General features: G+C 43.4%; 1 protein-coding gene across 1 annotated transcript in view; it reads left to right on the plus strand.

Annotated features, from left to right (window-relative positions):
* LOC146860813 (sperm-specific sodium:proton exchanger-like) overlaps positions 1 to 17,525 on the plus strand; it is a 4,738,575-nt gene that overhangs the window by 2,589,557 nt on the left and 2,131,493 nt on the right. Inside the window, exon 10 of the mRNA XM_085646173.1 lies at positions 15,533 to 15,630. Coding sequence (XP_085502299.1) covers positions 15,533 to 15,630 — 98 coding nt within the window. The remainder of the gene's footprint in view (positions 1 to 15,532; positions 15,631 to 17,525) is intronic.

Consider the following 17,525-nt stretch of genomic DNA (forward strand, 5'->3'; position numbering starts at 1 on the left):
ATGCCCCCCTCTCAGGTTGGCTGCCTTTGGGGTGTTGGGCAGCCAGGCCCTATGGCCATCCCCCGCCGTGCATAGGTGAAGGCCGTGCATAGCGTGGGGTTGGCTGCATGCAAGGGGTTGACAGCAGAGCTGCAAAGGGGGGTGTAGATCCTTACCTAATGCCAAGCCCTGCAGTCAATCCCCAGCCGCCCACTGCCAGAAGGCCATGCACTGTGTGGGGCTGGCCTGTAGCACACAGACGATTGCCTGCGCGAGGGTGAGGTTGGATTAATGTATGTTAATTACATATTACTTCATGTTAAAAAAACAAGAAATTCACTGGAAAAAAACAAATGTTACATGTTCACATTTTATACTCACACAAATCCATAGAAATAGTTAGAGTTATCTCAAGTAACTATAACTCTTGCCCTAAGGTAACTATAACTCGCACCCTGGCCATGTACTGCTAACTTTCCCACATATTACATCACTGTTTAGATCTTCTATTATGTTATGAAAAATATCAGTGCAAAATTTGATGTGAAATTATTGATGAGACAACTGTGCAAGCCGGTGGTGCAAGTAATAGTTACCTTAGGGCTTGATTTATAGTTTATTGAGAGAACTCTAACTGCTGAATTTCTATGATTTTGTGTGTGTAAATGTGAACCTAACTTTGACGTCTCTGTAACCTTTGTTTTTTCAGTGGATATATATAAATATATGCACACACAGATATATATATATATATATATATATATATATATATATATATATATATATATATATATATATATATATATATATATATATATATATATATATATATATATATATATATATTACCTACTGGCAGTCGCCAGTAGGTAGTTATAGTTAGGACCTATTTTCCAGAGGAAATCCGCAACATTCTATTTGGAATAACGTTGGCGCCGATTGACGAATCTTCGCGAAATTTTCCAAACTTTTGGCCAGCTCCGGTCCGCTCCTATCCTGATTCGTTAAGCGGGGGCCGAGAAAAAAGGGGGGACCCAAAACGCGTTTTCCCCATGCATTTTCCCATAGGACCTGTTGACGCAGCTACAGCCTGAACTGCTGAACGGAATTACACCAAATATGCCAAAGAGGTAGTCCTCAGTTCAGACTCGTGCCTTTTGCTTAAATGGTGTAAATCCGTTCAGTAGTTCCTGAGAAAATTAGAGTTAAAAAGATAGATATATCTGGGCGGAGCCTAACCACACATCTCATCGTGAGATCTGATTGGCTGTCAGTACTTCATCCAAGAAGTGTTGGCAGCCATCTTGGGACCAATATACATGATGGCACCTCATTAAAAAGCATTGCAGTTAATAGAAGGTTTTAAGACTTTAGTTACATTATAAATCATTTGTTCATGGTACCATACTCATTTTAGGAATTGTGGAGTGTTCTAAGGTGATTTTACCATGTGAAAAAGCCTTCTGCTGTGATATCATGAATCATGTTTGAGAGAAAACTATTTTCTCATGCTTTTCCCACAGAGGTTTGGAAGGTGATCTATAAGCTAAACTGAGAGCATATTTTCTGTAAATTCACATTATCTCTCTCAGTCATGTGAGAATGAAGTCTGACATTCTCAGTAAAACATGTACATCCAACAAGGGCAGAGACTGTCAGTTGATTCCTTTGTGTTCTACTGCAGCTTCCCAGAGTGTTCTAAAGAACAACTAGAGTGCTAACAGTCCTACTTATGACAAACGTATTGCACACCTGAAGCCATCTTGATTGGAATAAAGTGGTAACTCTTAAAACATTTAATTTAAAAAGGAACAACATGAGGGGGTTCATTTTGCCATAGAAAGTATGATTAGTGTTGCAGAAAGAAAAATTAGGGCACATTTTGAGTGACTTCTCAAATCCTCTTCTATTTCATTAAAAAAGTCTGACATGCAGACTGAAACATGCATTTTCAATACCAGCAGAAGACTTCCCTGGTGAGCAGTAGCTTTACTACAGTGATCTAATAAGCAACTAGAGTGCTAACATTCTGAATTTATGGCAAATGTGTGACACATCTGAATGCCTTCTTGATGGAATCAAAGTAAAAAACTGAAAGTATTTCCTACTGAGGAGACTGTAGTAAATGAGGAAATTAGGAAACTTCATAGCAAATAACTCTCCCAAAATGGCCACCAGAGACAAAAGAGCCCAAATGTAGCCCAAATATCACCCAGATGTAGCCCAAGTATAGCTCAATGACAGAATGTCCCAGAGTGTTCTAACGAACAACTAGAGCGCAAACAGTCTTACTTATGACAAAAGTATGGCACACCTGAAGCCATCTTGATTGGAATAAAGTGGTAACACTTAAAACATTTAATTTACAAAGGAACAAAAAGAGGGGCTTCATTTTACCATAGAAATTATGATTAGTGCTTCAGAAAGAAAAATTAGGGCACATTTTGACTTCTCAAATCCTCTTCTATTTCCTAAAACAATTCTGACATGCAGACTGAAACATGCACTTTGAATACCAGCAGCAGACTTCCCTGGTGAGCAGTAGCTTTACTACAGTGATCTAATGAGCAACTAGCGTGCTAACATTCAGAATTTATGGCAAATGTGTGACACATCTGAATGCCTTCTTGATGGAACCAAAATAAAAAACGGAAAGTATTTCCTACTGAGGAGACTGCAGTAAATGAGGAAATTAGGAAACTTCATAACAAATAAATCTCCCAAGGTGGTCACCAGAGACAAAAGAGCCCAAATGTAGCCCAAATATCACCCAGATGTAGCCCAAGTATAGCCCAATGACAGAATGTCCCAGAGTGTTCTTAAGAACAACTAGAGCGCTTAGTGTCTTACTTATGACAAAAGTATGGCACACCTGAAGCCATCTTGATTGGAATAAACTGGTAACACTTAAAACATTTAATTTTAAAAGGAACACAATGAGGGGGTTCATTTTGCCATAGAAATTATGATTAGTGCTGAAGAAAGAAAAATTAGGGCACATTTTGAGTGACTTCTCAAATCCTCTTCTATTTCATTAAAAAATTCTGATATGCAGACTGAAACATGCACTTTTAATACCAGCAGCAGCCTTCCCTGGTGAGCAGTAGCTTTACTACAGTGATCTAATGAGCAACTAGAGTGCTAACATTCAGAATTTATGGCAAATGTGTGACATATCTGAATACCTTCTTGATGGAACCAAAGTAAAAAACTGAACGCATTTCCTACTGAGGAGACTGCAGTAAATGAGGAAATTAGGAAACTTCATAACAAATAAATCTCCCAAGATGGCCACCAGAGACAAAAGAGTCCAAATGCAGCACAAATATCACCCAGATGTAGCCCACATGTAGCCCAATGACAGAAGTGTGCAAAACACTTATTTTTTCTGTATTTGCAGTCTTATATTGTGCAGACTTGTCAGGTATTAGAGTGCTTTACATGAGCATTGGTTACATCACACAAGATCAAATTCATTTTGGTTGTAGACATGGGGAGATTAAGTGATTTGACCAAAATCACAGAATGTTGAGCTGAAGCAGAAACTCCAACCTGGTTCCCCAGTTGCAAAGTCTGCAGCTCTGGCAGTAACACCACGTCCTCTCCCCTAGGTGCAACATTTAATCAAGTGGTGAACTGGATAAAAAAAACATAAAAATTACAAATAATTTAAAAGTTCTTTGTCGCTATTTGAAAACTCAGAAAATATGTCCTCATTTTAGTTTTTTAGAGCACTAACCATAATTTTGATGCAAATAAGACCCTCTCATATATGTAATTTCTAAAGGAAATGCTCTAGGTATTACAGTTTTGATTACATCAAGATGACGTCAGGCGTTCCACACTTTTGTAATCAATATAGAATGTTAGCAATCTAGTTGTTCATTGGGATACTGTTGAGAGGCAGAGGCCAGGGACATCGGACTCTGAAAATTGAAGGCAGGTAGGAGAGTGCAGCAGCAACAATTTGACCACACTGGGCAGGCAGGAAGGGCAGTGGCAGCACGACAGACTATGGAGGGCAGTGGAAAGGGGGGCAGGGGCAACAAACCAATAATACAGGACTGGCAAGAGAGGCTGTGGCAATATAATAGACCATTGTGGGCAGAAGGAAGAGGCAGTGGTAGAACAACCATACATGCCAACAAACCCGTTTCAGCCAGGAAACGTCCAATGTTTTTAAGCTCAAATGGGCTTTATTGTCTCTGTCTCCAATCTCATCTTTTTCAATGTAACTCAAAGGGGAAAATCAATACCCTAGTTTTTTTTCAAGATCTCCCTCTTACCAAGTTCAAACTGTTCGCAAGTATGGTACATTGGATCATGGTAGGCAGGAGGAATTGGGGTAGGGACATGGACTAGGATTACAGAGGACAGGAGGGACATGGAGAGGTGCACCAAACTGACCCTACAGGGCAGGCATCAGCACAATACACCACACAGGGTATGCGGGACGGAAGTGCAGCACAACAATCCATAGAAAGCAATAGGGAGGGGACAGGACCATGCACATGGACAACAAAGAACAGAGGGGAAAGAGGCAATGGTAGCTAGCTGACCATAATGGACAGACAGGAGAGAAAGCTGCAGCATAACAGACCATAAAGGGCAGGAGGAATGGATCAGGGGAATTACAATGGTACAGAAAAGCCAGGAGGGAGGGAATAGGGTTCTGCACATGGAAACAGAGGGCTGGGGGCAAGTGGGCAGGGCAGGAGCAGCAAGATGACCATGGAGGTCAGGCAGGATGGGCACTAGAAACAAGATACACCATGGAGAGCAACAATGAGACTATGATGGCATACACACAGACTATGGAGGGAAGTTGGGAGGGGGTCAGGGGCAGCTAGCTGACCACACAGGGAAGGTGGGAGGGGCCATGGCAGCACAGAAGACCATGCATGGCAAGCGGGAGGGTTAGTGGAAGCACAATGGCTATGATGGACAAGAAGGAGGGTGCAGGGGCATGCACAAAGGACCATGGAGGATAGAAGGGAGGGTCAGGACCTGGGCACAGACAAGAGAGTTCAGGGGAAGGGGCCTCACAACAGGCCGCGGGGGCAGGCAGGAGGAGCAGTTGCAGCACAACAGACCAGGACGGGCAGAAGGGTGTGGCAGTAAAATGGACCATGGAGGACAGGAGGAAGGGGATAGGGGCATGGCATGTGGACAGGCAGGGTGGAGGTGGCAGGGACAGGTTACAGTCATCTGACAATGCTAGGCAGGTGGGAGGGGAGTGGCAGCGCAACAGAACACTCAGAGTAGATAGGAGTGGCAGGTCCATGGAACATGGTGGGCAAAAAGGATGGAGCAGGGGCATGCACAAAGACATCGGAGGGCAGGGGGAAGGAGAATAGGGGCAGCAAGCTAAGCACAGAGGCTAAGCAGGAGGTCAATGATGGGCCATAGAATTGGGCAATGGAGGGCAGGAGAAGTGGACTGGTACATCATGCTAAATGGAGGGCAGTGGCAGCACATCAGACCATGCGTGGCAGGAGGGAGCAGGCTAGTCCATGGATTCAGACAACAGAGGATAGGGAGGAGGTGGATGGGGCAGCAAGCTAACTGTTCAGAGAAGGTGGGTATTAGGAACTTTATTGTTTTTAAAATGTGTGTCTGTGCAAACTACTTAAAATATAAACAAGTATGCAGCATAATCTTTTATTCAGGAAGAAGAGTACGTTTGTGACTGTGACTCCGGGCTCACTTGGCAGAAACACCCCCTGACCCTCCACCCCATCGTAGAATGTAATGCCCGCGAAAAGGGTAGGAGGACGCAATGTTATATAGAACATAGTCCTGAGAGCACGATTGAAAATGAAAACTAGATATAGTATATGGTATAAACTATGCACCAAAAAGTGTGATATAAGATGAACCGGGGCATGAAATATAATATGCAATACATTGTGCGCAATGACAGATTCATTGGAGAGCGCGAGATAGCACAGGCACTAGCGTGTGCTATGCGATATGCGCCTTGGAGTGTAATATGCACAGGGCAGTGTTGTGTAACCTAACTAGTCTCTAAAGTTGTAATATAAAAGATATGCTGGGGAGTGTAACGTTGCATATGCACTGTGACAAAGACATGGATCCCAGATTGTAATATGTATGCCATAGCGCTGTGCATTATCACATAGGCATCGAGGAAGGCACGTTAGATGGGGCAATATAACCCGTGCGAAGGCAAGTGTGCCATGACATATTCACGGGGTGGTGTTACAGTGCACATGGGCTAGAGAGTGTCATAGCATACGCACTAGCTGGTGGAATACAACACAGACGTGTGTGGCACTCGTTGGGCACTGGTGGGTGTAACACAGCATTGGGCTCAGCCAGGAGCACGCTGTGACTCTCAAGTGAGGTTTGTCTCCTTTCCAGAGAGTAAAATAAAAAGTATTACACATCCGGCGGTGGATGTGTGTTTTATTAACCGTGAGGGGGGTTTCTTGCATAGTTTGGTCGAATTTTTGTCGAATCCCCTTTGAATGGCTTGGTGTGCGTGTGTATTAAATGTGCCCATCAATAGCTACCCATGTTTGTATAAATAAATGACAAGGGTGTCTACTTGGAGAGTACCCAACGGCGAGGGAGCCGGGATTAAGCACGGTAGGGCGTCAGACACATCAGAGCTTCACTAGCGGCGTAAATACATTCCACGTGGATTCATTGTATGCATAGTCGCCTTTTAATGAATATCACGCAAATCGTCATGGTGATAGGTACATACGGTTCGACCAGCATGCCCTAGGTGTTTCTATAAATATATATTTTTTTAATAATAAAAAACAAAGGCCCCATCCCCGGGGACCCCAGGGGATGGGGTCCCCGGGGCCATAAGTGGCCTGAGGAGGGGGGCAACGCAGCCCCCCTCCTAAAGAATAAAAAAAAAATAGGCCATGACCCGGGGGTTGAGGTCCCCTGGGCCGATTAAGGCCTTGGGAGGGCCACATTTATTTTTTTCAACAAAAAAAATTAGGGTGCAGGCCCTGGGGGATGGGGTCCCCATGGCCAATAAATTAGAAAAAGAAGGGGGGCCACACAGCCCTCCTTCTTAGCAAAATAAAATAAATAAAAGATCGGCATCGCGCCGGAGGCCACGCCCCCTCCTTGCAGCACTCTACATACGCGCCCCCTGGCCAGTTGTAAGTTGGGGAATTAATTCCCCATCAATACTGAGGGTCCCTGAGGGCCAACTAGCCCAACAGGTATCTCCAGTATGCGCCAGGGAGCTGCGTTGCAGACAGGTGTTCTGAGGCCACGCCCCTTTTTACACACCTCATTGCAATGCAGCTCTGTGGCGCTTACTGGAGGTACCTAGTGGGCTAGTTAGAACGGCCACAGGGAGCATTTACAGAGTGGTGAAGGGAGGAGACTGGGCCTGAGGTGACGTGTGCAAACATGCCTTGTGGCTCGTTTTAAGTTGGGGAAATAAGTCCCTTTCAATCCTGAGGGACCCTGTGGGACAACTAGCCCACCAGGTGCTTCCAGTAAGCGCCACTGCTCTGCGTTGCAGAGAGGTGGTGCAGGCCGTGCCCCTTTTTACACCTCTCTGCAATGGCACTTACTGGACGTACATAGTGGGCTATTTTGCCCCTAGGGACCCTCAGGATTCAAGGGGACTTAATCTCCCAACTTAAAAAACGGCCACAGGGCGTGTTTACACAGTGGGGAAGGGAGGGGACGGGGCCTGAGGTGACATGAGCAAACACGCCCTATGGCGCGTTTTAAGTTGGGGAAATAATTCCCCTTCAATCCTGAGGGCCCCTGGGGGCTAACTAGCCCACCAGGTGCTTCCAGTAAGCGCCACTGAGCTGCGTTGCAGAGAGGTGGTCCAGGCCGTGCCACTTTTTACACCTCTCTGCAACGCAGCTCTGTGGCGCTTACTGGAGATACCTAGTGGGCTAGTTGGACCCTAGGAACCCTCAGGATTCAAATGAACTTAATCTCCCAACTAAAAACGGCCACAGGGTGTTTACACAGTGGTGAAGGGAGGGGACAGGCCTGAGTTAACGTTTGCAAACAAGCCCGGTGGCACGTTTTAAGTTAGGGAAATAATTCCCCTTCAATCCTGAGGGAACCTGGGGGCCAACTAGCCCACCAGGTGCTTCCAGTAAGCGCCACTGTGCTGCGTTGCAGAGAGGTGATCTACGCCGTGCACCTTTTTACATCTCTCTGCAACGCAGCTCTGTGGCGCTTACTGTGGTCTAGTTGGACCCTAGGGACCCTCAGGATTCAAGGAGACTTAATCTCCCTACTTAAAACGGCCACAGGGCGTGTTTACACAGTGGGAAAGGGAGGGGACGGGGCCTGAGGTGACGTGTGCAAACACGCCCTGTGGCGCGTTTTAAGAGGTAGTTTTAATCCCCTGCCCTATTATATACTAGGGGCTTACAGAGGAGGTCATGCTAATCACAGGGGGACCCCAACGCATAGTGTTCCCTAGTGTATGTAGGTGTTTTCACTGTATTCTGAGTGTCTTTTAACATAGCACTGCACTAGGACTGGTTAGTCAGACTCAGTTACCACCAGTATACGTCTGAAAAAGTTGAGGGTACAGGATGATTTTGCAGCAAAGCTTCTTTCTGCTCTTCTGTTTGTTCTTTCTGCACGTTATCCTTCTTCCTGCACTTTTCTTCGTCTTTGAGGACTTCTGTTGCTTCTTTCTGCATTTCTTTTTTTTCTTTCTGTGCGTTTTTTCTTCTTTCTTCACATGTCCTATCTCTGTAGGCATAGTTAGAAATTAGCATTTAAAAAACCTTTGAAATTCACCGAAAAAACAATAGGTTTCAGGCACGTTATAGTTAGGAATTAGCATTTAAAAAACCTTAGAAATTCACTGAAAAAAGCATAGGTTTCAGGGGCGTTATAGTTAGCTAGACTTTTCACTAGTACAAAACCATTGAAATTCCCCTGTTATAGTTAGTTCAGCTAACTATAACTCGCGCGCCCACAATGCACTGCTGATGACGTCACATATTACATCACTCATGATATGGTCAGTGACATCACTCATGACATCACTGATGACATCTCAAATGACATCACTGATGACATCATCCTTGTGATAGAGTGGCAGTCCTCCTCTCTCCCTAATATAACATTTGATACACACATTCAAAAATAGAAACTAAAATTTTCAAAACAATGGACATACCAATACCAGTTACAACAACCTATTCAGTAATTCTAAGATCCACATATACATCCACTCATTCACCAACAGTCCTATACAGTCACTCATACATGTACTCACTCATCATATGTACTCATACACCTATACATCCTGTTACACAACGCCACTCATCCATAGAGTTACTCACACACATAGTCACTCATGCTAATAAAGAATCAAACATATATTTACTTGCATATACAGTTATACACACACCACCACACTTGCTTCTACAGAAAATCACTTATAGAAATACATACTTTTTCATACAGGAACTCTTTCAATCTCTCACTCTCACACATACTCACTTATATACACCAATAGTCACATACACTAGTTTAAAACATATGTAGTTACTCATAAAGACACTATCGAGACAGTCATTCACTCACTAACACACCCATGCACACACTCATCCACCCATACAGTCCTGCACACATGCTGTCTTCAACACATACAAACAGTGAGTCACTCATTCATGCACCTATGCACTACTAATACCCCCATCAAACCATACAGACACTCAGACACTCATACTGATACTAAAAAAAACAACTAATAACCTATATAGACACTCATGTAGCTACTCACCAACCTATGCAGCCACTTATACACAAAGTGAGAGACTGATACAGATATTTACATATTTAAACATTACTCACTAAGCCATGTATTCACTAAGATACACTTAATCAGTCGGTTATACAATCAATTTTTCAAAAACAAATCATCCATTTAGACACTTATATACCCATTTATTCTTCCATCGACCTTGAGATACACATATATAAAACATATGTAAATTTCAGAAAAACACACATTCACTGGATGATGTCATCAGTGATGTCATCAGTGATGTCATTTGAGATGTCATCAGTGATGTCATGAGTGATGTCACTGACTTTGTCATGAGTGATGTAATATGTGACGTCATCAGCAGTGCATTGCGGGCGCGCGAGTTATAGTTAGCTGAACTATAACGGGGGAATTTCAATGGTTTTGTACTAGTGAAAAGTCCAGCTAACTATAACGCCCCTGAAACCTATGGTTTTTTCAGTGAATATATATATGTGTGTTTCCAATTATACAGAGAGTGCCACAGCCATTAGATATGGCTACATTACAATATATTTTATGTACTTGGGACCAGATGTACTACTCCCATTCGTAATGCTAACCAGGGATTTGCAATTCGGACATCAACTGGTTTGCAATTGGGAGTATAATTTCCAATGCAATATGTACTAATGCATTGTATCACAAAATTTGCATTTGAAGGGGTTCCTAAACTCACCTGCTTAATAAACATTGATCAGGCAGGTCACTCCTTTTGGCGCCCTGTGAATAGCTATGCATGCAAGAATGCAGACCTGAAAAAGACAAAAGTCCTCCACCCCTGCATTTGCTTTTCTAAATGGGACACATTATTTTAAAGCAGCCCATGCCTATTGAAGGGACGGTTGCTGCTTTTAAGGGAAGAACATTTTCAATTTAGGGAAGATGTCCGAGGGAGCATGCATTGGTCCTGGGGACCAGTGGCTTCCCCTTTCCAGGCTGCTGACACTATTCTCAGAGGGGAAGCTGTGAGTCACTTAGCACAGAAATCAGGGGTCATTTACCGATCAATGGTTTGCAACCGTAGTTGCAGTCGAAAACCCTAGATACATTCGAGGTGTATGAAAAATAGGATAAGAACTGTGATCTTGAGTGCAACTAGGGACACTGGGGGCAGATAAAAGATGAGGCTAAAACTAGCAAAATATCCTGTGACTATGTTGTATATAAAATACTTGGTCCAGCTACACAGGTAATAGTTTCACTTAATTCTACTTAATTTCTAAAGCGTAGATTGTTGACACTCAAACACATCCATAAAATATGAGGACGTTGAGATTTTTAATGAGCAATCACAAAACAGTAGGTGCACTGCTTAGAGGGTGATATCGTAATAGGACTGAGACTTCTGACAAGCAAGTTGCACAAAATATTTGCAGCAGGAGCATGAACCCACTGACTTGCCTCACTATTATTGTCACCAATACGTCAAACACAAATTAACCCATTAAGCTTTCTGAATCAATGAGAATCTTTAGACTGCTGGATACATGCTGATCTCGTTAGTAAATGCATTTACCCACTGAGTTTACAGTGATCTGAATCTACAGGCTGAATTCAGACCTTCGCAGTCAGTGTATTAACCCGCTAAACTATCCCACAATCATTTTAGATTTTCCCCTACAAATCACAAACTGGAGGTAAACATACCATGTGTTATTTTCTACAGTTTTCTGCGGCCCACAGAAGCAGCGAGATTCGTTGCTTAGAGAAGGTAAACACCAGGGAGCCGGGCACTCGCTGCAGCATTTCCCGTCATAGACATCTGACAAAAGCTTTCAACACTCCGAAACGTGCGGCTTCGGAAGTCTTGATGTCTCACGGAGCGAGAGCAACCATGGCGAGTAGGCGGGACAACTTGCAAATGTAGCGGCCGCATCGAGTGTGCGCCCGGGACCGGCTGAGTGTGGAACCGGGATCAAGGCCTGCACTGAAGGTTTTTCAGGACCATAAGCAACTTCCGTACATATACCAGCAGAACAGGGAATCACTGCTAAGAATCGTTTGCAATGCAATAGGACTCACATTTACGCGAGACCTATTGATTGGAAACGGGAGTGCGGGCGGGCGAGAAGGCACAAATGAGAGTGGGGGTGGGGTGGGGGGAGTCACAGACTGTGGGAGGGGGCAGGGGGGACAGGGAAGAAAATAGTGTTCGGAGTAAAGGAGCCAGTAGCCATGGAAGGATACAAATGACAACATGGCCGTCATGAGGAGGGTCTAACAAGCCTAAAACCAACTGAAAGGCAGCATTTAGAAATAAAGCCAATGAAAAAGTTGGGCGGAGAGTGGGCGTAGAGTGGGCAGAGCTTCCACAAAGCTTCCACGCTATACTGAATACTGCATACCTCGCAAAGCAAGCAGCGCATGGCTGCAACGCTAGGTTCGACCTAAAAAGGGGTATACCGAGGGACAATGGAGGACTCGAGGAACAATGGGGATGAAAGGGGATGGGGCATACACTGACACTGTAGGAGATGGATGGTGCAAATAAGGGAGTGAGGGAAACACAGCGAGTGGCAGGGCACACCCACCAGCATACACAAATTCATACACCAGCACACCACTTATTATATTACTATCCTTGCAGCACAATTTAGTTAAATCTGATACATTATTTGGACCTCTATTGCCACATAATTCCAGTATCCCTGTTTTTATTACAGTAACTTATATCCTCTAAATACATAGGGCCCGATTCACAGAACTAACTTAAGACAAAATCCTAAACTTACTACCATTTTGGTATTCACAGAAGGCACTTACTCATTTTGGTATTCACAGAAGACACTTACTCACTTCGGTATTCACAGAAGTTAGGAGTCCTAACTTTAGGACTCCTAAATGCCTTCTGTGAATACCGAAAGTCTTAAAATTAGGATTTTTCTCAGTTTAGGAGTCCTAAAGTTAGGACTCCTAACTTTACTACTACTAAACTGAGAAAAATCCTAATTTTAAGGCTTTCAGTATACACAGAAGGCATTTAGGAGTCCTAAAGTTAGGAGTTCTAACTATACTACTACTAAACTGAGAAAAATCCTAATTTTAAGGCTTTCGGTATTCACAGAAGGCATTTAGGAGTTCCAAAGTTAGGAGTCCTAACTGTACTACTACTAAATTGAGAAAAATCCTAATTTTAAGACTTTCGGTATTCACAGAAGGCATTTAGGAGTCCTAAAGTTAGGAGTCCTAACTGTACTACTACTAAACTGAGAAAAATCCTAATTTTAAGACTTTCGGTATTCACAGAAGGCATTTAGGAGTGCCTTCTGTGAATACCAAAATGAGTAAGTGCCTTCTGTGAATACCAAAATGGTAGTAAGTTTAGGATGTTGTCTTAAGTTAGTTCTGTGAATCGGGCCCAAAGAAAGTTATCACTATTACTAGTATTGTACTTTTATTTAGACCTGTTATATTCACATCTATTCAACCAATTCCTACTCTTTGGGTTTACTTGTATTGCGGTATCAACTAGAAACTAGTAGAATATCAAAGAAACATAACATATGTTGCAAAACCAACCCTAAGGAAGGGCGTTTATGTGTTTAGGGGCCCTGCTCCCCTCTTATGGGCTTATTTAAAGCCAGGCAGTGCTGAGACCATGGCGTCCGCCGGTCAGCCCCTCGGTGTAGCACTACCTGCCACACTTAGAGCATGTGGAGGACCTGGGCATGGAAAATCATTGGTAGTGGCCTAACAAGGGCCTGTGATGTAAGGACTGACAGACAAAGGTTTTCAATGGTGGAGCCAATAAAAGCTGTGCCATTGGATACCTGGCAGTTCCCCTCAGCTATAAATGAGGTGAGTAACCGTGAGTTTGGTGAGAGGAGCTCCTCCACCATTTTATGGTGGAACTCCTACCCACCAAGCCCTAATTGATCCTATTAATGGAGGTGCAGACACATCAGTGGAGGGCATGTTTTGGGCGTGTGTAATAGTGAATTAGTTACAATGACACGTCAGGGGGAAGGGAAGATCCAGACAAGTTTCAATGATTAACTGTTCAACGGTGGAGTAAAGCAGATCATAAACAGCCTGTTTTACATCTAATTGAAAAACCCTATAGCCACTGCATGTTTCAGCATCAGAGCGTATCTAAAGGGGTGGGTACAACAGTTACAACAGTGTATTTCATCATGCACCGTTATTACTAGTAGACTGACAAGCTGTATGAGTGGTCCCCAAATGTCTCTACGGCATACCTGAGGGATCAGCAACCAAGAATACTGTGTGTATCTCAATTATACCAGCATCTTTTAACCAATCCTTTGGCCTGGGAGGAGAGACCCTCTAGCAGGAGCGCAGCAATCTGCGTTTTGCTAATACTATTAACTCTGCAATCAGCCACTGTATCGTCTTGGGGAAACGGTGAATGTATTCCAGTAGCATTTTTAAGGGGGAACAGTCTATGCGTGTATCCACTATTCCTCCAATAACCCGGGATACCTCTTCTTACTATATCCTGGAATGACGTCAACTCCACGCCAAGTGAAAGAAGCGAGCAGCGTCGCATATATGGAATGAGCAGCCTGAAGGCTGACTGGTGTTCATTCTACATACACAGAGTAAAACCAGTAGCCCTCAGAATCTGGGCTTAAGTTATATATCCTGTCAGGGAATCATCATAGGATGTATATGGTGTCCTATACTACGCAGGAAACTGGGAGAGCAGTATAATCTGGTCAGAAAATTACAGTACTTCAAGGTCACAGCATGTAGACTAACTCTAGGTCTCTTTCCCATTTCTTACGGGCCTTATTATCAGATGTAGCTGAATCTTCAGTGTGCTGTCTGGTCAACATGGAAATCCCATCCTTCCTCTCGGTGAGCCATGATCATGTGAGTTATCAGTTGGGATTTCCGCCAGCTCATCAGAGAATGTGAACCATCTAGTTAATACCACATGTTGCATTCTGAGAAAAGCAAATGTGTCTAAAGCAGTGGTGTCTCCATTGCCTCTGAATGGCTAAAGTGTGACGAATTTGCTATTTATGAACAAGTGCCCTATTTGTGACAGGCCCGCTTTCTCTAAATGAGTGTTATCCAGAGTTCTCAGAAGGGCAAGGTTGATAGTATGCTGAAGGGCTGGTAACTGTGTTTTCCGGCTGCCTTGACCACAGACCAGAACGACCAATCTAAACGGTTGGCATAAGCTAGAGGGATTTGAGTAGTTTAACCCCAATAGTACTTTTCAATTCTCCCACGTCTACCTGACGAAGCACCACTTATCACAAACCAGTTTGTTGCTATGACATTTAAGATGCAGTAGGCGTCTCAAAACTAGATTTCTCCATCTCTTGCCACATGCACACTTTAATATATGAGGCATACCTATAAAACTTTGTGTAGGATTATGCAATTGTATTTAGTGGCATAAACTCAAATTTTGACCTATGTAATGCCAATCAATGACATTGACACCATCAACACATTATATGAAATATAAACTATGGTAGAAATCAACAATTGACCATAATACTCATCTGCTGTTGACATATATCAAGCAACTTAGCTCATAGCCTAAATGTAGGTTAACTTTTGATAGAGCTCGTTAGTTGAGCAATTCTGTGTACGAACTCAATCAATCAATAAACTTTATTCGGTTTTTGTTTGCAAAACCATAAAAGTTACACAGATACAATACATAAAGACAATAAAATATTAACACACTCTAAAATTTAAAATCGCAAGCAACAATTTTTTTCCATAACTTGTGATATTACATAATGATGAAACTGTACTTGTTTCTTTGTTTTAAAGATTAGTTACTGGAGACAATACAATGCTGGGATACTAAATCGTGAAACAACCAGGATATTAGTTGGAGCAACGGAAACCTATATAGAACGAAAAGGAAAGTAAGTATTCCTTTTCAGTGTTTTAAGATAATCTGGTTGTTTTTGTGCTTAATATAATGGTGGAATAATAAATTGAGAAACTATCCAGATTTTAGTTGGTGTATCATAAACTATTCCTTTAATATTTTTTAACGTAACTAAGTTATTTGTGTGCTGCTTGTACGCACCTGCCCTTTGGTGAATTGTGAAATTCTGTCAGCAGTCCGGCCGGCGTCGGCATAGCATAGATGCTGCCTCCACAACAATGGCGGCAGCTGGGTTGCCAAAAACAAACATATATACATCCATATATCTGGCTTGTTTTACATGTAGGTGTTCTTTATTGTAATTAGGCCTTGGCGGTAAATTCCGTTCAGCTCGATGAATTTGGGTAGAACGCGGAATGGGCCAAAATTCTGCATTCCGCGGCTTCGCAGAATTTTTTGCTTGTTCGCGTTCTCAAAATGCGTGTTCTGGAGATATTTCCCCCTGAGCACACAAACAGCGTTCCCGAACAGGAAAAAGCATCGCGAACAAACAATTCCGCGTGTTAGCGAAATTTCTGCGTGCTCGCGGGGATTTTTTAACGTTTCGCAGAGCTTTGTGTATATATTTCACACGATGTCTGCTGAGGAAAAAGCTCACAGCTGGAGTTTGATGGCTGACAAATCTTCATTGGAGGTGCTGCATGCAGTAATTCGCGATGACACACTCGTAAATGATCCTGTTCCCCCGACACGTTTCGTGCTACTTGCACTTAATCATGGGCTGCAGGCTTTTAGTTCAGTGAGACGGCCGTGCGTTGCTTTGAAGCACCTAAATACTTTAGGACCCCTTCTCGGTGGGCGTCGCCACATCGAGTGACATTCTGGTCTTTGTGGTGTTTTCGTCATCCACAGTGGGTTGCATGCCGTCTCCCAAACCAATTAACATCAATGTTCCCAAGTGGGTTGCGGTACATCAGTCCTCCTTGCACCCACAAATATCTCCCCCAAGAAGCAGCTGCCAGTTCCTAAATCCACAGTGCCACTGTGCCGGTTGACGCTGCAGTAGGTCTGTAAAACAGCAGGGCTCTTTACCGCTATCCAGGCGGGACCGCTAAATCCAATTGGTTTGGGAGACAGCATGCAACCCACTGTGGATGACGAAGACACCACAAAGACCAGGATATTTTGTATATACTTTCAGGTGATGGTAACTAAGCTGCTTAATTGAACCATCGTGTTCCAGTATACGAATAAAGAGCCTGCAGCTCCAGCGCGCAGATACACCCTTTGGGTAAGCCAGCGACATTAGTATTGGGCATCCACAACTTATATACGTTGTGAAAGCACTTATGCATAGTAGTCCATCATATATGCTTCCCCCTTTTGTCACAGAGTACACGCCAGGACCGCACACTCATCGTGCCTTCTTAACTGTACCCTGTATGTGGATTTCTCCCGTTGTGCCATTCAGAATTTTGCCAGCCTACCTCCACCCTCACATGGGGCAAGCTCCTCACCTTCCTTGTACCATCTCGTTATAGCCATGTAAGCGTAACAACCTTAATTTATGGGTCTGATAATAACCCACCATTATTTTCTCACATGTACTGCACCCGGCTGGGTCCCATGTGAGTATTGTTTTCTTTATTATACTCACGGTGGCACACCCTGTACACAAGGCTGCGCAGATTATCCTTCAGGTACTATATAAACAGTTATCTCCATTTACAAGCATAGCTACTTGATTACAGCCACATACTGACGCTATCCCTCCCTCTTTTTTTAGGTGTCCCTACACTCCTAGGGCCTGAAGAGACCCTACATTGCACACAGGGTCGAAATGCCATTGACTGATTACAAAAGCGAACCATTAAAAACCAGCACTTATCATTTGAAAAAGCGCTGTTCATATAGTGTATACCTTATAAT

The sequence above is a fragment of the Triturus cristatus genome, chromosome 3_1 (genome assembly GCF_964204655.1).
Source record: "Triturus cristatus chromosome 3_1, aTriCri1.1, whole genome shotgun sequence".
Taxonomy (NCBI): domain Eukaryota; kingdom Metazoa; phylum Chordata; class Amphibia; order Caudata; family Salamandridae; genus Triturus; species Triturus cristatus.